The 22,129-nt window shown below is 36.6% G+C and overlaps 1 protein-coding gene across 5 annotated transcripts; it reads right to left on the reverse strand.

Annotated features, from left to right (window-relative positions):
• Positions 1 to 640: 640 nt before the first annotated feature.
• LOC122036014 (probable serine/threonine-protein kinase SIS8) lies at positions 641 to 14,647 on the reverse strand. 5 transcript variants are annotated; one of them, XM_042595193.1, is made up of 17 exons: positions 14,348 to 14,647; positions 13,020 to 13,412; positions 12,683 to 12,886; positions 12,136 to 12,327; positions 11,734 to 11,993; positions 10,907 to 11,023; positions 10,712 to 10,792; positions 9,057 to 9,152; positions 7,610 to 7,696; positions 6,231 to 6,351; positions 5,045 to 5,294; positions 2,022 to 2,145; positions 1,920 to 1,939; positions 1,626 to 1,782; positions 1,063 to 1,351; positions 908 to 980; positions 641 to 816 (listed from the first exon to the last, which is right to left on the reverse strand). In XM_042595193.1, the coding sequence occupies exons 2-17, from the start codon at positions 13,248 to 13,250 to the stop codon at positions 734 to 736; spliced, it is 2,385 nt and encodes a 794-aa protein (XP_042451127.1). In that variant the 5' UTR covers positions 13,251 to 13,412; positions 14,348 to 14,647; the 3' UTR covers positions 641 to 733. The 5 variants fall into 5 exon arrangements, with proteins under 5 accessions (XP_042451127.1, XP_042451120.1, XP_042451148.1 ...); XM_042595186.1 differs by having other exon boundaries at positions 10,712 to 10,804; positions 14,348 to 14,646; XM_042595214.1 differs by lacking the exon at positions 12,136 to 12,327 and having other exon boundaries at positions 10,712 to 10,804.
• Positions 14,648 to 22,129: the final 7,482 nt, after the last annotated feature.

Consider the following 22,129-nt stretch of genomic DNA (forward strand, 5'->3'; position numbering starts at 1 on the left):
ATCTATTATTGCCTACACTATTTTCAGAGAGATGGTGATCACATGACTTTATATACTACATCCAATGTGAAGTGTCGAAAGCATGATCTGAGATCATCTAATTCGATCCTAAATCAAATTAACCAAAAAAATCTTCGCTTTGAATCTTTTAGATATGATATTTCAACGCCAACTCAATGCGATCGCTAATGTGGCATCACACAACATCAGCTCTACATCAACATTTTAACGCTTAGAATATAAAATTTTAATGAGTTTTATTTAAAATAGATATTATATAAGATTTTATCATAAAAAAAATACTTGATTAATTAATAAAAAAACTAGTAAAGGTTTTTCACCAATCGGCAAGGATCTCCCTTCATCTTAATGCTTCAACAATAAACGTCATATGAGGAACACCTCAACCAAAGACTACGGCAGGTCAAATTGGAAATAACTGGACGAACTATATCATTGTTGTTTTCCAAGACAAAACACGTTACTATCTGCCTTCTAAAGCTGCATCTGATTGCATAACAAGGATGATTTTTTTTCATATATTCATATATCTGATATCATACAAAATTTTGCACGATTGTTCAGCAATCTCAAATACTAGAATGAATACTTCCAAGTGTCAATTGCATGAGATGAAATATGTATGAAAATTTTTTACTCACAGAACATTTACAACTTAAAGATGCGAAAGTTATGGTTCTACACTCGCTATACATTCAAATTCTAGAAATAGTCAAGATAGAGTATACTCGCAGTCAAGCAGGCGGGTTAGGATTTCCTGACAGCTCGGTCGCTCATCCGGTTCTGCCCAACAATCTGCAAGAGAAATATATTAAGGTGGCTGGTAAAAGAAGCAGTTAAGGTATATCCGGAACACAAAGCGAAGCTAAAACCAACTTGTGACTACCTGCAATTAGCTTGCCAAGAGGACCTTCAGGAATCTCCAGTCCCGTGCCTTCATTTGCAACTGCATAGATCACCTAAAAAAAGATCAAAGAGAGGATTGTTTTCAGGTGTTCTTTTAAACAAGGAGACTGCAAGAGACGAGAGAACTGTGCTTACTTGAACTGGTGGGGTGCCATCCCATGGTCTATTTAGGGTGCACAGCTCCCACATTATAACGCCAAGACTAAAGATGTCACACTTTTCTGTGAATGGCTCATTGCGAATGAGCTCAGGAGCCATCCATTCAGGAGTCCCTGCAGATGAATTGTCTCTCAAGGGGCCATCTGTTATGATTCGTGAAAGACCAAAATCACAAATCTTAACTGCCCAGTGTTTATCCACAAGGCAATTTGCACTTTTTAGATCACGATGGACTATTTTCATACGGTGTATGCACATCAGCCCCCTGATACCAGCAGAGAAGCAGATCATGTTATTGTGCATGAGCCCAAGTCAGCATAATTTCATAAAGTCATAATCTAGGAATACATTTCAGCAATCATCTAACAACATCTGCTGCAAGGTCATAGGGATGGTAATAGCAGATGGTTCTTTATTCTTGAATCATATTATTTCTGAGTCAAGATTAACTATGCAAACTGATACTAATTACTTTTAGTTCATAAATTGGAAGCAATTATTATTCTGGTCTCAGTTGAATATGACTCCTCATTGCATACCTGCAGATATCACGTAGCATTTTCAATCTCTTACGCCAGCTCAGCTTCTTTTTCTGGCCACTCATATGTATAAGGTAATACAAAGATCCCATCTCCATATATTCAGTTACCATTGACAGGTGAGGAGGCTTCATGCATGCTCCAAGAAATAAAATAACTGCAAAGTTTTAGATCTAAAATTCAAACGGGGAAAAAAACTACACGGGATTTCCTATTTCAATTGACATATCAGAGAATTTTAAAAAGTTAACAGGCAAGCTTATAAACAAATATTCAAATTGGTGAGTATCTTACCATTTGGATGTCTAAGGCGGCTGAAGAAAGAAAGGAATATATGGTCAGGACAAAAGAATATGTAGAAAGGAACACAAATTTCTCATATGTAACAACATATACCTTAGAATGTATATTTCATTGCAAAAATCCTCCATGTTCTCAGTTGTAAGATCTTGCTCGAGAAAGACTTTAATTGCAACATCAGTACCATTCCATATCCCGCGAAAAACTTCTCCAAAGAATCCTACAGAATATTAAATCACGAACCTCATAAGTGTCTTGTTTGTTTAATGTAGGGATGTTTAGCAATGTTGCTATCTTCAGAAAAAAAAAATGATTAGTATTTAATCCAAAAGGTCACAGATAAAGTTGTTGTTTTGTGACCTAAAGGTCATGGGTTTGAATCCTGGAAACAACTTCCTACAAAAAACAGGATAAGGCTGCATACAAAGGATCCTTATCCGGGACCCCGCATGGTGGGAGCTTCGTGCAGCGGGCTACCCTTTTATTTAATCCAAAAAATATATGCCAGATAATAACTCAATGGATTGAGACAAAAGAATAAAAAATTAAAATAATCAAACTCCATCAGTTTTCCTCACAAAGCAACAGCAATCCAAGAGCATATGAGTTGGACTATTTAATCCTCAAAACTCTTTTTTTTCTTGGTTTGGGCTAGGGAGGGCTTTAAGTTTTCCTACTCATGGTAAATTTAATTAAATACACAATTCAAGTATATACGTATAATGTATCAGTAATTCAAACATAATTTCAAAATTACTCAACATAATAAGAAAAATTCAACCAGAACTAATTCAATAGTTGGACACTATTTACAGAGAATCCTTAGATGGTTAGGTTATATAATCTTCATCAAGCCATGTTTCATTAAGTTGTCTACTATTTTCTTCGGTCTCCCTCTACATCTTACACATTTCACTTCAATAAATTGACTCTTTTAAGTATAAAATATATTGGTTACTTTTGAACATGTTTATAGCATCCCAACCTATGTTCTATCAAATTAACTATTGAAACTATATCTAATTGCTTCAAATATATTTTATTTTACACTTTCTAGTATCATTATACATTCATCTAGTATTTTTCATCTTTGCTATATCAAATTTTTGTACATATTTCCTAACAATTCAATGCTACAATCCCTCAAATATACCATACTCTTATAAGATTTTCCTTCTAGAATGAAGACATGATCATAAAAGACTATTGAAGCTCCTCTACATTTTGGCCACCCATACTTTATTCTAACAATTTTACTTGTTAGTAAACCTACATTTCATATATTTAGTGAAAGCTCTACTTATCTTAAAACATTTAATTCCTAAATTTTTTTCTCATAGTTAAAGATGACTTTGATCTAATTATAGTATTCTCATCAGTTAAAAACATTCACCAAGGTGGTTTAACTTCAATATGATTGGTTAATGCTAGTACTAAGCAAAAAGGTAGGAACTTAGGGCTACCCAAGATGTAAACCTATAGCTAAAGAAAATCATATGTCACACTCCAACTAACCCTAACACTAGTAACAATATTCTCACACATGCCTTATCACATACCCAAGATGTAAACCTATAGCTAAAGAAAATCATATGTCATATGCTTTTCCTAAATTAATAAGAATCATCTTCAAATCCTTCTACATTGATAATTATATAAGATTTAAAATATGTCAATCAATCTAGGATGATGACAGAAAGGCTCTTCCTCGATAGACATTAGATCTGACACTTAATCTACAGGATTATTTAATGTGTTACATCATAACTTCCTTCTTCCTCAAGTATATCCCATTCCATTGAGAGATGCAAGTTATACAAATTGCAACTTCTAAACAAAATATGTGCCTTAATTGTTTGAAATTCTTGATCATTCTTGGAAACATTTTTCATCATTCTTGGAACAGTCCCCTTGATTCAAAGTGATGAAAGAAGAGAATCTAGTAAGACCACTAAATTTCCTACCATGCTTGCTGTATATAATTGATTTAGTCCATACAATGAATTTTTCAAGTGACACGCCAAATCAACCTCCCTTGAATATAAAAGTCCATTGCTTGTTCCATGTACACTTACTATTTTAGCCCTCATGAAGGAAGACATTTGCAATATTCAACTTGTGAAAGTTCTAGAAAATTTATTACAACCCAAAATGGCACTTGGGTGGGGAGGTCCCTTGATACTTCAAGCATGTACAGGAGGAAGACTTCACTTAACCATGTAGGGCCAGAGAGAGAAGGGGGGTTTCTCTTGCCCCTTTAGTCCCAACAATGTCACGAGGTGGACTAGCTCTGAGACCATATAAATGCCTAATAGAATCCATTGCAATCCAAAATGCCAAGTGGTGGTGTCTTGATGTTTAGCATACCCAAGAGGATCTGCCTTAACCAAGTTGAATAAGGAAGAAGCTTACTCTATTTCTCTCTTGCGCCTAAAGATGTTGATGCATGACAAGGGTGAACTTAGGAACAAGTGCAAAAGGCAATGTCAGTCTCGAATGACAAGCAAAAAAGACTAGTTTGGTTAATTGATTAAATTTTGAGATTTCAACTCCAGTGGGTCAAGCTAACTTTGACGAACTGAAATGGCAAGCTACAATAACTCTATCCAATTTTGCCGCCTCTTCTTCCACTGTCTCCTTTTCCTTGATGCTCACCTATTAGAAGCTCATCGACTTTGGAAGGTGTGAACCATATCAAGTCCTTGTGAGCCCTCTGAATGTGCTTATTCTGGAAAGACTCGAAGATATCTTGATAAGAATAGGTGTGTTCTTCACCCCATCACCAAGAGACAAACATGGTTGATGAAATCAAATAAAGTGAACAATTTCAGATCCCATAATACAGCTTAAATCAAACTGTGCAGACCCAAGTTGCCCATAAGTAAACAAGGAATGCATCAGATCCCTTGGTAAGACAAATGGAGGAGAAAGTAATGCACCTGAGTAGCCCTCCACCCAAGCTATAGTATATAAGAGATTTCCCCTTATTCATGTGTATTTACTAGGTCAGCAATAATTCTTACAGAAAATTTTCCTTCCAGAACAATAGCAGATTCAGAGGGTAGATACAAACTAGTAGCATTGCTGTACGAGATTAAATTTAGGAATTAAAAACTTGCCTATTCCAACGCGTGTGCCGACAGTTATCTCTGAAAAATCAATGTTCCATTCCTCGAAAGGAATTAAAGGCTTAGTGAGGAATGGAGAAGACTGCAAAACATTGTTCCAGGTTGACAACATTGCTTCTGTTCTTGGAGAATCCCTGTTTCTCTCAGGACTCTTGCCGCTATATTCATGAGGTGAAGAAGGCAGTGATATAGCCTTCTGACTGGAACCTGTTTGCTTGGAATGCTTGAAAGATATTTCATCCTGGACAACAAATAAAATAGTGATTCAAGGACTGAAGTTCAAGAATCTGCTTAGAATAATAAAAGCACTTTGTTTGAGTCTTCAAGAAATTCTAGGAATTTGGCAACATGTAATTATCTCAATAGAAAGCATGTAAATTTCTGCTGTGGATAAAGTGTAATCATGAGAAATAAGGAAAAGAATCAATAAGTCAATAACCATTTAAAAAATAAGAACAATCATCACTTAAGCACATTAAAGACAGGAAACATAAGTAGAGTCAATTATATCATAAAAATAAATAGAGATCATGATTGAAAATTTCCATCTAGCTATAATGAGAAACTTCAGTAAAAATACAATTTGGAAATCAAAACCCAATGATACCTAAATTTACTGTTTCATGAACTTGAAAGGAAAATTTTCAGAGATATATCATCACAGGGTAGTGAAATTGAAGCATCGTGAGAACATTCGAGGCATCTTGTTCAACCATCTTGGAAGCAAGACAGAAGCTGATATGCCATTTACTCAGAAATATAAATAAATATTAAAAATTGAAATGACGTCAGGGATCCTTCTTAGGTATCAGGATCATGATAATCATAAAATGCATTATAAGACATAACCGAATCGTGACAAAACAGCCATTGCCTATGTAAATGGTCATCTTGGAAGCAAGACAGAAGCTGATATGTCATTTACTCAGAAATATAAATAAATATTAAAAATTGAAGTGGAGGTAGTCAGAGATCCTTCTTAGGTATCAGGCTCATGATAATCATAAAACACATTACAAGGGTTATAACCGAATTGTGACAAAATGATCATTGACTATGTAATTTGCATACAAAGATGTATATCTATAACATGTTAAATTATGATGTCTCAATGAATGCACTCTTACATAAACATGAATGAGACAAGTTCACCAATATATGGTGCCACAGAAAATACCTTATTTAGTGGATTATTCAACTGATTTTGGTCATTTGTGGAAAATGAGCACGAACCATCATCTCCAAGGTCCTTCAAGAGACGATTTTGCTTCAGAGTTTCATTCATCGCTCGAACAGCCCTGGAAAGAAACAAAGAAAATCAAACCACCGCACAAAAAAAACAAAACATGCTTACGAGCAAAAAAGAAAAGGAAAATTGGGGGCATATCACCATTTTTCACCCAAAATAATATACTACAATGAGCCACCTTAGCTTTAAGAACTACATTGCTATATTCACAACAATTAACGTACAACAAAAACAACTTAGGAAGAAAACAGGATCACACACTGAATTTGGACACTTTCATAGGCTATGATGTTTATGTTATATAGGAATTATTTAGAGGCATTCTCTTCTTTTATTCTTTTGAAGAAATTGCTGTTTGTGGCCAAAACTAATGATCCTTCTCAGAGATCATCACATTAGCAATCATGACATGAAGAGAACTTGTTTGAATGAGGGTAATAACCAAATTCAAGACATTGCCAAAAAGTGGATTGATGATTCTGTACAGTTCATTAGAAGAGTAGGAACAATGATTTCCATGGATTATATCCATTCACTGGTGTAAAGCCTCTTCACTCTCTTGATTTTTAAGGATTGACTCCCACAATATTATTGTCTGCAAGAGCGAAATCTATCGTTGCTTAAATTGATAAGGAGAAAGATAGCAAAAGGTTTAAACATCAACAAAGCTTCTATTAGCTGCTGACTGTTAGAGTATTTTTGAAAGGTTTGCAAAGAACAGTGCTCTGAGATCTGCATGTTGCTGGCTCCACTTTATTCAAAAACTATATGGAACAACAGATTTACCTAGCAAATTCTGAATCTTGTAAATGATCATAAGCATCTTATTCCAATCCTTATATGTAAAAGGATAGTTATAAATATGAATTACAATAGGTGACCTGAGTTTTGATAGTTCAGACAAAACAAATGCACAGGTAGCGGAGGTCATCTTTGTGATATTTTCAATTCTTCAAATCATTTTGTATTGATTCCCGTGTTACATGAACTATAAAAAAAGATAGAAAAAATAAAAGTAATGGGTGGTGGATTATTTATTTACAAACAAACAACATCATTGAAATGAATTTTGTAGTTTTTGGTTATAACTTTGTAGTTTAAAACTGCACATATTTTGACCTAGATTGCCTTCTAGAATAATTATGAAAATGAATGTTAGCTTAAGGGTATATTTCAGAGTAGGTTTGCGATAGACAAAGGAATTTCTAAGGCTGAAAAGGCAATGGGAGAATCCTATAAAAAGTCAAGATTATCAAGCATTGAAGGAAGTATGTACAAGAATCAAATATATTAGAACAAAGATCAACCTTACTATATCATCACCAATTTCTGGAGTAATGCTAATGCTTCTTCTTCGTATCCTGCGAGCATTAAATGTTGATGCACCATCTGATCTGCAAACCATGAAGCACTTAATTCTCTCTACTTGCATACAGCTCTAAGTTAAAAGCTTGAGCACAACTAAAACCAAAATGAAAATCTTGAAAAATGCAAAAGAAACATACACATTGACAATAAAAAGAACGCATTGGACCTATATCCCTAGACCTTCAGAATGCAGTAATATCAATCATAAAACTTAATGTGACAGAAAAGCAAGAGCTTCTATGTTGAGATCCCGGCTATCTTCAGTTATTGCAAAGAAAATACTCATAATCAACTTAGGCTAATTTCAGTTCCATACAATGTTTACCATGTGTTGTTTTACACTTCTAATTTCAAGTACACCATGTATTTTTGTGAACTATCTCATTTTTCTCAGAAACAGATAACTGAAATGTAATTCAACTTAAGATGGCATGAGTGAAATTAAGATTACTTATCAGAATCTATGGAGTAAAACTAAGGTTCAAGATCTCATTTCATGCTAGAGTATCAAAAGTGAGACTGTGCCAGTTGTGTCAATACATGGTGCCGAAGAGGAATTGCTAAGGAGAGAAAAGCACAAATGTAGTAGAAGCAAGCAAAGGAAGAGGGGGGTGTTGCCACATCTAGATGAGGAAGAAGCTGCCACTGCTATCTCCATCCCGATTGATTCTATTGCATTCCACTGTTACATTGCATTTTATTGTGGAAGCAGAATGCTAAATTTTAAATGTGTCAGTCAGAACAACACAAGAATTTAATTGTTGTGAAAAACTAAGGTCTTTAAAACTTCAAAACCAAACTAAGACTCGGATCAAATTTCCTGTGTCAAACAGAAACTAATCCAGGTATTTCACTTAATCTGATTTAGTCTACCTAGCCCCATGAGAGGTGCATGTGTCAAAAATACAAAAGGTACAAATTGGACAATTTTGTTATATTAAAAAAATGACAAAAATAAAAAATAAATAAATAGCATAGACAATATTTGTGATCTATCAAAGGACAGTAAGCATGTTCAAGGATGATTTGAATGATTATGTAGATGATTATTTATGTATAAGAATGGCTCCTCGATAAGATAAATTTGAATCTGTGGGTTTTGAGGCATTGGTTAGGGATGGAGCATATTCACGTTTAGTGGAGTCAAAATTGGACTCTATTTAGAGTTAAGTTGTCAAGCTAGATCCGAACCAAATTAATTTTGGAATAAATTATGTATTGGATGAACTTACCGATCATAACCAATATTAGTTCTGGTTAACTTACAAGATTGTCTATAAGCTTTGATTTTATACTATTTACATTGATGTGAACATCAAACGAGATTAAATATTAGAGAACATTGCAGTAGTTGGTGCAAAGTTCTTAACTGAAGAGGAAACCAACCTTGATGCATCTGCATTATCTGTGCATTCTCTAAATGTTTGCCTATCACCACTAAGCATGGACCACCCCCGTGCTCTGGATAGGGGATGCTCTGGACTGCAAACAAGCACGCAATATCATCATTATTACACCATTTGTCACAACAATTTGGAGTCAACTATAAGCCCTATGTAAGGCTATGTCATCATACTGATCTGGACCAAACCATACAATGATACTATCTGCACCAATTTATTAATTACGACACCTATGATAGTCTGAATTATCTGTGCATTCTCTAAATGCTTGCCGATCACCACTAAGCATGGACCATCCCTATGCTCTGGATAGGGGATGCTCAGGACTGCAAACGAGCAAACAATATAATTATCATTACACCATTTGTCGCAACAATTTGGAGTCCGCCACAAGGTCTATGTTAGGCTATGCCACAATCAACATGATGTGGACCAAGCCATACAACGATACTATGTGCACCAGTTTATTAATTAAGACACATAGATTAGTCCAATTTAAGAGATGGATCAAAATGTTTGTACACACTTCAGCCTTCACCAAACACTGATTGCACTGACAAAAAATGAAGGTTCTGGTGAAGAAGGGTTCAAAATCCAATCGCAATGTATAAAACTTAACATTAAACTAACATCAGTAGAAATATTCAAAATGCTTCTCTTGAATCTTAATATCATTACAGTCATGATGAGATGTTTTAGAACTGATATGATAGCGGATGGAGCTTGAGATGGGTTCAAACCTAATCTCAATGTATAAAACTTAACATTGCACTATTGAAAATGCTTCTCTTGAATCTTAATACAATGAAAATCACTAGTCACAAATGAGATGTTTTAGAACAAATGTGGTAGCAGATGGAGCTGAGATGGACTCATATTCATTACCATGCACTCATGCAGATAAATGAATGAAAATTTACAATCCACCAGGAATTGCAAAGCACTGAGACACATACTAACCAAAAGGGATCAGACGACAACATCTGCATTGCAGTGAGTAGGGCAAGGAGGCATGAGAGGCCTAACCACGTGATGCACCAACAGAACAAGACATGCAGTGATGACTGCTGGAGAATCATAAATGAAGTTTAATGGTTTATGGAAGTTTGACCTCGTTAGAGATATTTAGAATTATTAAAAGTATAATTATATAATGAATAGGTTTAATGCCACCTTAGAAATTTAGTTATAGGCTGCTGCCGACTTCTATAAATATGTAGTAGTTCTTCTTGATAATATTTTATCCTCTCCACCAAGACCCGTCATAGGAATTGTTTGGTTTTTCTCTGTGCTAACCTTGATAAAACTATTCTGGCTGTGCATTCCAATGGACCAGAGATGAGAAAGGGTTACATCTTGTGAAAGCTTCTGAAAATGTTATATTTCAACCAAATAAATCTCATTAAGGCTTTGATCCTATTGTCTAATGAGTATAAAGAAAGGACATAGTACATCAATTCCCACCTATCTTCTACTGAAGGATTAATATAGTAATTAAGTATATCTTAAGCCTTGCATCCAAAGACGAACTTTCCAAGATGAAATTCTTACTACTGAACTCCAAAAAACACCATCATTATAAAAACAATTCAAAAAAAGGAATAAAGTTAGAAAGTATTGCAAGCTCATAGACAAAACCTTGAACTAGCTGTATGCTGCTGTTCTGCAACAGTTTTTCTTTGGTTACATCCGGCAAGAGCATTTGCAATATCAGGTTCACTATGAGACACACTGATCAAACAGTCAAGGACAAAAACATGAAGTTTCCAAAATTTTAGTTTACATATAGATTAAGTTTAAAGAACCTTAAAATACTCAGCTACGACCACTTACCTCAGCCTTCCCTTAGTAAAAGTTGTTGATCTCAGTACAATGTTACGCAGTGATTGACCTGAAGATGAACCATCAACCCTCTGATGGAGAGAGTGATTGTTGTCATCTTGTTCACAACTGTTAGAAAGAAAAGGAGCATTAGATGCATTGAACAATGCATCTAAAGCATGGAAAGCAATGGGTGAAGTGCGGGAGCCACAGGAATAACAATTAAAAATAGATTGTCGAACTCATTACATTCCTGAATACAGCATCATAGATTGAAAATATATCGGCGAAAATATTTGCATGAATGCTCCTGATAATCCAATATACTTTATTACTACAAATGATACAGGGGAATAAGAACAGTAAATCTACCACATATCACTCCCATGCAGCACAAGATCTAAACCTATGCACCGCACCACTATGCTTATCTTGAGGCAATGAGATAAAATGTACTCTACTGAAACCACGTATACCAGATTATATCTCAGGTAAAAAAATGGGGCATTCTCCTCATAAGAAAATTTTTTACTAGTTGATTTGGATAGAAACTAATTGAGGTTATTCACTTCCACTTGAACAGTGGTGAAAAATAAGGGGATCATTGTATAGATGAACCATGGCAACAACTAATTGGGCATGGCACTAAAATGTTATCATGTATGATAGTGAAGAGAAAGCATTCCATTTTTAGCAAAAGACGTTCAAATAGTAGCAAGCAATACAAATTAATCAAATATTTATTACATGTTTTGATGGTTCTAAGAAACACATACTCGAAGACATGACACTTCTTTACTGATTAGGTATAAATTAACAAGTTGGTGCAAGAAGCATACCCATCAGCTTCCCCTTTGTCAGGAAGACCACAGAGTGGGCTATTTGGCTCAAGAGGAGAATCGCAGGAATCATTCTCGGCAGAGTCACTCTCCCCTGCTGCAGAAATATGGGATATAAAAATAGCCTTGGTTGAAAATGGGATTAATTGCCCAGGAAAACGCATAAGATCAACAAGCAGTTCCACAGAGTTCAGCACCACCACCACAGACATATGCTTGTAAGAATCAGCACATTCAATACCACCATCACTAGGTAGGCCCTGCAAAAATAAGCAGTCAGAATCAAAACTTGAATCTCAAAGATCCAAGGGAGGTTATACACTTACACAGAATAGAAAAATCAATGTAAAGTAGGTAGCAGTATCATACTGCTAATAAGTAATGTGAAGGATTACCCCTTACCACTACAAGTTTACTCTCAAGACCAACAGAATCTGCAAGAGCCTTAAATAAAATTGCTCTTGGTCGGCATGATCCATGCCTAATCTGGCCCAAAAGTTGAATGCTTTTATTTTCTGTCCAATGAGACATATCTTCTACTGCAGTTTTTGCAGGACTTAACTCTGAATTTGGACGCTTGTAAAAATCAAAGACCTAACAAGTAATAAGTATTAGGCACATACAAGATCAAGAGTAGTAATCTGGAATCTGGATATTGATGACAAAATACTAGTAAACATCTGCATGCAATCACCCAGGAGTGGATTCTCAATCAAACATCATAATAGCATTTGCAGCCCTTATATAGTTGGGGCAAAAAAATCACATTAACAAGGTTGTAGTACAAACGTTCACAAGGAATAAGATAGGAGTGATGACTAGTTTAATTATGTAAAATAGTGCCTGCAATTGGTTTCTATATGTAGGGGTAAATGCAACAGATACATGCTTATCCAACATATGAGTACAGAATTGTTTCAGCATATGGAAAAAGAAGGGGCTAACTCACCAAACAAGCAATCTTCTTAATTAATAAAGCAGGATTATTGTGCAGTCCTTTCACCATGGCAGCACTCAACTGCTTCAAAATAGAGAGTTTTTTATCCTTCTCTGCATCTACAAGAATGATATCTGCCTTAAACCCCTCCATACCAAGAGAATGAAGGTCATCTGGAGAAGGTATAGTTGAGAAGAGCTCCTTAATTTTTCTATCCTGCATAAATTTAATCGACAAAAGGAAAGTTACTATTTTACAAGGAATAACATGAAATACTAACAAATAGTAATTGCAAGTAGCTCCAAATCCAAAGAACAGAAATATCTACATGAACAGCATTAGCACTTACTGGGATGACAGAATAAAAGCCATTGGGTATTGATGCAGAAAATGTTCCAGTAGACCACAATATCTGCGATGCAGTTTGAGATAAGACTTCTGCTTTTCTAATGTTACATGTAGTCTCCTCTCGTGAATCCAGAGATACAGACTGCAAGTTGTCTATAAAATCTGAGGGCCACCAGGTAGTACTGGTGTTCCCTTGCTCAGATCTTGCTGAATCACCAGACATCTCATCCATTCTGGCAAGATAAAAATTCCAATAGCATTTTGTCCCAGGTCTCAGCCCATAGAAGCTGTGCAATAACTACAAGAGTATTTAAGATCACTCCAAATAGTCCTGAACATTCTTTCTTCTATCTGAACTTCAGCCATTTTGTCATCTTTGCCAATATTAGTCGAGCTGAGTAAAGGCAATTAAAAAGAAAATGTTAGATCAGACTTCTAGCAAGTGCAATTTAAATTGGCAACTTACAAACCACAATCACAAGTCTCATGTCAAAGAGATGTAATACAACAGATGCATGTGATTAATGGTTTTTTGTGTTGATTTTATTTTATCTATTGTACCCGTGCAAGGGAGTTCGGTGAAAAAACAGGATTGGATGACTCTTCCATATTTTAGAAAATTCAGATGTAGGTTTATTGTACATTTAGAGCATCTGTGTTTTAAATTTTGGTTTTTGCTAAATGCCCGTTTGAGATTTACTAGTAGTTACGTTTTCTTTATCCTCATGATATGTTTCTCTATTTTCGTTCTAAATTCTTACAATTTATCCTCAGATTAGTCTTTGAGTTATATCTACATTGTTTATTCACCCTTTTATATACGATTCAATCAACTGAAAGAAAAAAACACAAAAAACACACACACACACATGAAATCAGTTAATGGAATAGTTACCGATGCAATTTTCACCATACATTCTGTCTGTTTAATCATTTACTTTTGATACGTGACAAAAAGAAAGGAGGATTGATCCACTTGCCCATATCAAAATACTGCAGAAAATATTTTCTTCCCTTGGTGGTATACTAATAATCAAAATAAGATAGCCATCACAAGCCTGGACTTTTTGCAAACGGAAAAATCTATCGCGATTCAAACAAATTTCATGTGCTTGAAATAACCTACAAGAATATATGCATTGCGGCACCCACACGGGCATTCGCAAGCAGCCGAGACCATGTGAAACAATGAAAGTCGAGTACACTAAAATGTATATTAAACAGACTTAAATAAGGTGTACACTTTTGATCTGGCCTTCCGGGTAAAATTTTTTGATCCGGATCGGCCGATCGAGCGTCTTGATGGGAAGTAGCGGATCCAGGATTTACCGGTAAATATGGGACCGAACGAGGGTATTCCAGAGAACCCTTGGAAACTTCCGGGTACACTTCAGATCCGACGTATTCAGCCGGAGCTCACTGGAATTGGGCAAAAACTGAACCTTCCCTTCCGGACGGAGGCGGATCTAGGAAGAGACGGATCAGCAGCGAACCTTTCTTCCCCTTCGATAGCGCTCGGTAAAGAAGGAGGAGGGCGGTCGACAACGAGACTTCGAGAGTGGGCAGTGGCGCCGCGGCGAGCGGAGGCGAGGGCGAACGAGCTGAGGAGGAAAATAGTTCTATAGGTATATTACTTAATAGGGAAAATACTAGCCCCCCTTGTAATTTGTTGTTTTTTGCCGTAACACCCTCTTTATTTACAATGTCCAAATGAGGAACCTTTCCAAAAATGAAAAATATCCGTGTCCTTATCCGAATATATCTCCAGTCACCGGATGGCCGCTTTCGGTCACCGGAAATCGCCGGCAGCCCATCACCCGGCCGGGTGACGACTGAAACAGATCCGTCAATTACTAATTTTAATATTATAAATTAATACAAATTTACAAGGTAATTTTAGTTTCTATAGCCATGATCCGACCGCTAACGGTTACGATTTCTGTCGAATTTTAGCATTGATCATTGTTGAATTTTTTTTCAATTCAGAGTTTTCTTGCAATCAACATTGAAGCCACTTATGTTGCTCGTCATCTTCTCCGATATATATATATATATATATATATATATATATATATATATATTGGAGAAGATGACAAACAACATAAGTGCGGTCAACATATACAGAAAGTTTATGTTGCGGTGCATTTTGTGCGGTTCTGTGCGGCACAAAGTATTCGCACATCCAAGTTGGCAAAAAAAACCCGCTAGACTTACACATCAGCAGCGTTGCTCAAACTTTCTCCTCTCCACAAACCCTAACGGAAACAGCGCCGACTCCTCTCCTCTCCTCATCGCGCCCCTCTCCGAATCCCCTCCTCTCCTCGTCGTGAAGCAGAGCTGCCTCCCTCTCGCCCACTTTCTCTCGCAACGAGACCCCTAGCTTCCTCTCCTCGTCGTGAAGCAGAGTCGCCTCCCTCTCGCCCACTCGCCTCCCTCTCTCGCCGAAGCTCGGACGCCAAAGATCTCTCGCAGCGAGACCCCTCCTCTTCTCGTCACGTTTCTCTCATCCTGTGAAGGAACGCGATCCTCTCCGCAAAACCCTAGACGAAGCAGAGCCTCGGACGTGCATTTCTCTCGCAGCGAGACCCCTCTCTCGCCGAAGCTCGAGTGTTGTTTGATTCTCTCGCAGCTGATCTCCCTCGACACTAGGGCATTTCTCTCCGCCGAATCAGGGTAAAATTCGTGTTCCCTTGTAAAATCTTCTGAGTTAGGTTTTTCATTGTAAAATCATGTTTATGTTTCTGTCTGTTATGAAGCAATTATCAAATTTGGAATATCGTATTATCTTTGGGGATGGATGCAAATTTATGTTGTGATAGTGGAGTCAAATATAGTAGACATGCAAATTTATAAAGAATGGCACACCTATAATGACATTCGAGTTCCAGTTAGTGTTCATTGACAACTGCTTGTGACCATTTTTAGATAGATCTCTCAAGACCTTATTTTTTGTTGTGATTTACATTTTAATATCCTGAATAATAATGTTTCATATATTGTATCTCAATTCTCTGGTGTGATGCTTTCAGATGGTAAAATAACAACTTTAAATTCAATAATAAGAAGTTTACAAACTTACACTTAGGTTTTGGGGATGGGTGTAAATTTATGTTGTGATAGTGGAATAGTTGTTTACCTTAGAAATTGCATGATTTGTTCAATCAAATTTAGAGTTTAGAAATTGCATGTCTAATTAATTAGAACAGTTGTTTACTTTGAAATAAGTTATAGTTTTTATTTATTTATCTATTTATCTTTTTTCAAATATAATATAAGGGCAGTCAGAAATGGAAGAAAATAGAGTTGATGATCAGGAATTCATTCCTCGAGTCACATATGATTGAAAGCCAAAAATTAGAATGGAATTCCCTTCTCTAGAGGATGCATATTCATTCTATAATCAATATGCACGAGAAGCTAGATTTAGCTCAAGGAATATCACGAGCAGGAAAAACAAGATGACAAATGAAGTAACGTGGAAACAAATTGTATGTTTTAAAGAAGGGCATACAGATCGAATGAGGAACAATAAAAATCCAAATCATGATTAACTAGCAAGGGAAAGAACATGTGGCGCAGTTAGAACAGGTTGTAAGTCAAATATTGCATTTGTCAAGAAACAAATTGGATCGGATTGGGTTGTCTGTAACTTTATAGAAGCCCATAATCATCCGCTTTCGACTCCATCAAAGGTGCATTTGCTACGCTCACATCGTAGTGTTTTTGCAGCCAAAAAAACATTGACAAAATAATTTTCAGAGGCTAATGTACCAACTTGTCAATAAATGTGTTTATTAGAGATAGAGTATGGAGGCCTAGAACGAGTAGGTTGCACAGAATCTGATATTAGAAACTTTGAGATAAATCTAAGGAATGAACAAAAGGGTATTGATGCTGAAACACTGATTGAGTTTTTTTACATCTGATCAAGAGAAGAATTCAGCTTTTTTCTTTGACTACGAGAATGATTCAGATAATAGATTTAATAGGTGTTTTTGGGCTGATCATGTGTCAAGAAGGGCATACAGTGTATTTGGTGATGCACTTGTATTTGATATGACATATAACATCAATAAATATGGTTTAATTTTGGCACCATTTGTTGGAGTTAATCATCATCATCAAATAATTCTTTTTGGTTGCGGGTTTCTTAGTGATGAGAAAACTGAGTCTTTTGTTTGGTTGCTTACAAAGTTCTTAGAAGTCATGCCTAAAGGTGCACCAAACATTATTATCACTGATCAGGATCCTGCTATGACAAAAGCTATTGCGCAGGGTTTCCCTCAAACAGTACATCAATATTGTTTATGGCACATATTGAACAAATTTCCAGATAAATTAGACTCTTTGACTTTTCGAAACCACTATCACAGTATAAAGGACGTCATTGTAAATTCTACAACACCTGATGATTTTGAGAAGACATGGGAAGAGACTATCAAGGATGCTAAATTAGAGAAAAATGATTGGTTATCCTTGATATATGAATTACGACACAGATGGGTCCTAGCATATTTTAGTCATGTATTTTCTGCAGGAATATCAAGTAGCCAAAGACCTGAAGGTTCTCATGCATTTTTCAAGAAATATATCTCAAATAAGAACTCATTAATGGATTTTATCACACGTTTTAATAGAGCACTGAGACACCAAAGACACAATGAGTTAGTTGCGGACCATATTGATATGAATCAAACAGCACCCAAGCTTCAGCGAGAGAGGGGTCTCGCTGCGAGAGAAATGCGCGTCCGAGGCTCTGCTTTGTCTAGGGTTTTGCGGAGAGGATCGCGTTCCTTCACAGGAGGAGAGGAACGCGACGAGGAGAGGAGGGGTCTCGCTGCGAGAGATCTTTGGCGTCCGAGCTTCGGCGAGAGAGGGAGGCGAGTGGGCGAGAGGGAGGCGGCTCTGCTTCACGACGAGGAGAGGAAGCTAGGGGTCTCGCTGCGAGAGAAAGTGGGCGAGAGGGAGGTAGCTCTGCTTCACGACGAGGAGAGGAGGGGATTCAGAGAGGGACGCGATGAGGAGAGGAGAGGAGTCGGCGCTGCTTCCGTTAGGGTTTGTGGAGAGGAGAAAGTTTGAGCAACGCTGCTGATGTGTAAGTCCAGCGGGTTTTTTTGCTAGCTTGGATGTGCGAATACTTTGTGCCACACAGAACCGCACAAAATGCACCGCAGCAGAAACTTTCTATGTGTGTATATATATATAGGCACACGAGATGTGGAAGGTAAAGTGTGCAAGATTATTTTTACATGGTTTGTCAACTTCATAAAAGTTCCTATGAAATAGTTGTGTTTTTCATATGTGAACAGCAATTTTAAATAGTAATTATCAATATTAATTTTAAATAGTGATTGTGAATTGTAAAAAGTGAACCGTAATTAAAGGTTGATTGCTAAAACTCTTTTCAATCGTAAAAAGTGAATAATGTTTGTGAAACATATTCATTAATAAAACTCTTTTCAATATACTAAATAAAAAAATAAAAAAATAAAATAAAATAAATAAATTCAAATTATCAAGCTCAATAACCAATCAAACTGTTTGAATGTATACTAAAAGCCTAGCTTTTGTATAAATATTTATTTTGAAATGAGAATCACATTGGTCAAATGTCTACATTTAATTAAATATAGTTGTCCATTTAATTTATATTGTAGATAACATGGTGTGTGGTGTCATACAAAAAGATCATGTTATCAGTTCCTTATAAATTATAAATAGAAGCTCACAACCAAGATGGATTGGGACAAACCATTGAATGGTTGTAGTGTAATTTGGTACTAATTTATCTTAACTATAAAATTATACTAGTACATTATGTGTGTATAGAGCAGGACCATTTGAGATTGTTCTTTTTATACTGACTGCATAAAAGAGCAGAACCTCTGTTATTATGGATGTGTGTACTCTTAATTCCGATATAATAACAAGTATATGTACTTAGTATTTATTTCTTTAATTTATCAAAGGGTAAGATTTATTCGTTAAATCAATAGGCCCGATAAGTTGAGAAATAATATTATTTATATGGTGTGTTGTTGATTATAGAAGGAAATTCTGTCCTATTTATTAGGATGATGATGTTCCCTTGAGGAGCTCATAAGGATTGTCATATAAATCCTGCAGGTGGACTTAGTTCCAACATGACAATGAAATTGAGTGATACTACTCTTGGAGTTAGATGTTAATTAAGTGAGTTATCAGTAACTCATTTAATTAATGGACATACGATATCTTAAACACAGGGAGATTAACACACTCATGATAAGAATGAGCTCATATTGTAATATGAGATTTGTGCGGTAGTTCAATAATAACCCTTTAGTGGTATGAGTTATTATTGATGGACTTGAGTTAGGTGTTCGGGCTGAGCACGGGAAGCCCAAATCCATCAGGAGGTCAAAACCAATTCCTCCTCTAGATCCCTATTGTAGCTTCTATGTATAAAACCTCGTATCTAACCAAGTCCAGTTCTTACCCAAGTAATGGGCTAGCCACATCCTTGCTTGGTGCCCAAGCAAGGGTCGGCCAAGCTTTACTTGGAGCCTAAGAGGTGGTCGGCCAAGCCTTGCTTGGTGCCCAAGCAAGGGGTTGGCCACAAGGAATTAAAAGAGAGTTTTAATTTTTTAAAATCTTTCCTTTTATAACCATCCTCCAAGGGATTTAAAAGAGAGATTTTAATTTTTAAAACTTTCATTTTATAGTCATCCACAAAGGGATCTAAAAGAGATATTTTAATTTTAAAATCTTTCCTTTTTTGTAGCCATCCACAATGGTTTAAAAGAAAGATTTTAATTTAAAATTTGTCCTTAATTGTTGCCCAAATAAGGGCCAACCACACATAATAGGAATTAAAAGGAAGGTTTTAATTTTAAATCTTTCATTTTTTTCATTCACCAAGGATTATAAAAGAGAGATAGATGGTGTCTTATGAAAATAAAAAAAAACAACCTAAGTTTCTTCTTTTAATCCTTGTTTTGGTCGGCCCTCTTTCCTTTCTATTCTCCCCTTGTTTCCTTTACCAAGGGTCGGCGACATCAAGATGCTTCATCTTCTTGTGGCCGGTTACTTGGAGGAGAAGAAGAAGAGAATGAGGCTCCCTATCCTAGCATCCCTTGGTGGCCGAAAGTCTTGGAGGTAAAGAAGTGGTTCGAGTGGTGTTGTCTTGGAAGATCGTCGCCCATACGACGCCTAAGAGGGGAGAGAAATACAGCAGAAGATCAAGAGGTATATTGAAACAAAGGAAAGGTACAACTAGTTAATTATTCCGTTGCGTATTAGTTAGTTTATTTTTCCTTTGTATGGATCCTGAAATACCAACGTAAGAGGCTAGCGATCTTGTGCTTTGATTGAAGTCTCTGTAGTTTAACTTAGGGTTTACTTTAAGAAGTTTAAATATTCAATTTCTTTGAAAGACTTTGACTAGGAAGTGGTGGATGATCCCATACCCAAGAAGGTCGAGTGTCTCGCTAACGACCTGGAAGTCAATCCTTGAAATAGATATTTAATCAACTTCTGTAATATGGTTTAACTTCTGATGAACAAATGGGGTTGATTGAACTTGGATTAATAATGTTAAGTTTCGTTTGCAATCCAAGTTTAACTTCTGAAAAACATATGGGTTGCTAGGAAAAGTTTTATGCTTGTACAAATTTTTATAAAGGGGAAACAGAACGAAATTCCGAGTAACGCCAACACAAACAACTAAAAGTTTCAAATAATCAAACAAGTTTAAATTGAGAGTTTGATAACATCTAAATCAATCAAACTCGAACCAAGCTCAAACTAAGCTCAAATTAAGAGCTTGATAACATCTAAACGAACCAAGGTCAAGCCAAATTTCGAATAAGCTCAAGCTCATACAAAATAAATCAAGTTAAGTTTGAACACTCATTTCAAAAACTTGATTCATTTTAAATTTGGTTTGGCTCAACTTAATTATTTTATCAAACAATCTTGAACATCTCAAAATTGAGCTCGATTCGGTTTACAACCCTATCGATGACTCTAAAATTCTAAGGGGCAACTTGAAAAATAATGTATCATGGGTGGACCATGTCCAATTTTGCAATACGCTCCTAATATTTACAAACCGTCTCAAATTTTGCCCTAAACTACCACGCGGAGTTCAGCATCAATCTCGGCTCCGCTATTGGGAACTCGAAACGTGGCGCCGCGCTTGCGCTGGTCGGTCACGTGGTGGTCAAGAGCTTTGGATCGACGGCCGTGATGTCGTACGCCGTGATACGGCGGGCTCGAAAAGGACGGATGGATACACGAACAGGATAATCGACGGTATGGAATCGATAGACCGGGAAAAGGGTGGAACGCGAAAAGGACGTATGCGATACGGTGGGTAGGAGAGGGTGGATGAGAGTCACGTGCCGATTCCCTTCCGCACGGGGCTCTCCCTACAGGCGCCAGCAATGCCTTCGCTGGCTCCGCGTGCAGCCACAGGATGCCACCGACGGCGCTCGAGATCTTACCCGTTTGCGCACCAGCGCACCGCCTGAATTCAATGGGACCCACGGCCTTTTTTTTTTGTTTACCCCAATTACGACGAGGGTAGCTGTAAAGCTGTGTCGTTGAAAGCGTCGACGTAGGCGAGCATCGATGCTTTGTTCGTCACGTCCTCGTGCGCCGGTATCGTTTCTTTTGCGTTGACAAGATTTATTATTCTCAACGTAACGCAGAAATTAGCCACTGTTTACGAGGAGAAGGCAATAAATGATAACATAGCTTCATTTAATTTAATTGCTATTTTGTATAGATTAATATTGATCCAAACGATTATGACATAATTAATATGATAGACCACTTTGATGCTTCTCCTCGTTAATATTTCAAGCCGTATGAAAACAGAGAAGGGGATTAATAGTCAATTGAGTAGCTTTTTGCTGGTGTGCAGATAAGTATCGTAATCGTCGGATACAGTGCAACGACGAAGAGAAGCTTACTTTCCCGGCTCCTCTGATTTGGCCTTCTTATTTGACCAGTAATGTGGCAGAATCCTATAGGCTCTCCGTTGGTCGTATAATCAAAAGTTGTATTGAATTGTCAGTCCAAGTTAAAGTGAATTAGACATATATGACTCAAAGACTCAAAGAGAAT

This window comes from Zingiber officinale, chromosome 1A (assembly GCF_018446385.1).
Source record: "Zingiber officinale cultivar Zhangliang chromosome 1A, Zo_v1.1, whole genome shotgun sequence".
Taxonomy (NCBI): Eukaryota; Viridiplantae; Streptophyta; class Magnoliopsida; order Zingiberales; family Zingiberaceae; genus Zingiber; species Zingiber officinale.

Bases quoted from the DNA above. Each gene is read 5' to 3' on its own strand.
- LOC122036014 (XM_042595186.1), bottom strand. From the start codon at position 13,250: ATGGATGAGATGTCTGGTGATTCAGCAAGATCTGAGCAAGGGAACACC. The intron at 12,887-13,019 runs GTAAGTGCTAAT...AAATTTATGCAG, and splicing joins GCTTTTATTCTGTCATCCCA to GATAGAAAAATTAAGGAGCT. The intron at 981-1,062 runs GTAAGCACAGTT...ATCTTTTTTTAG, and splicing joins ATGGCACCCCACCAGTTCAA to GTGATCTATGCAGTTGCAAA.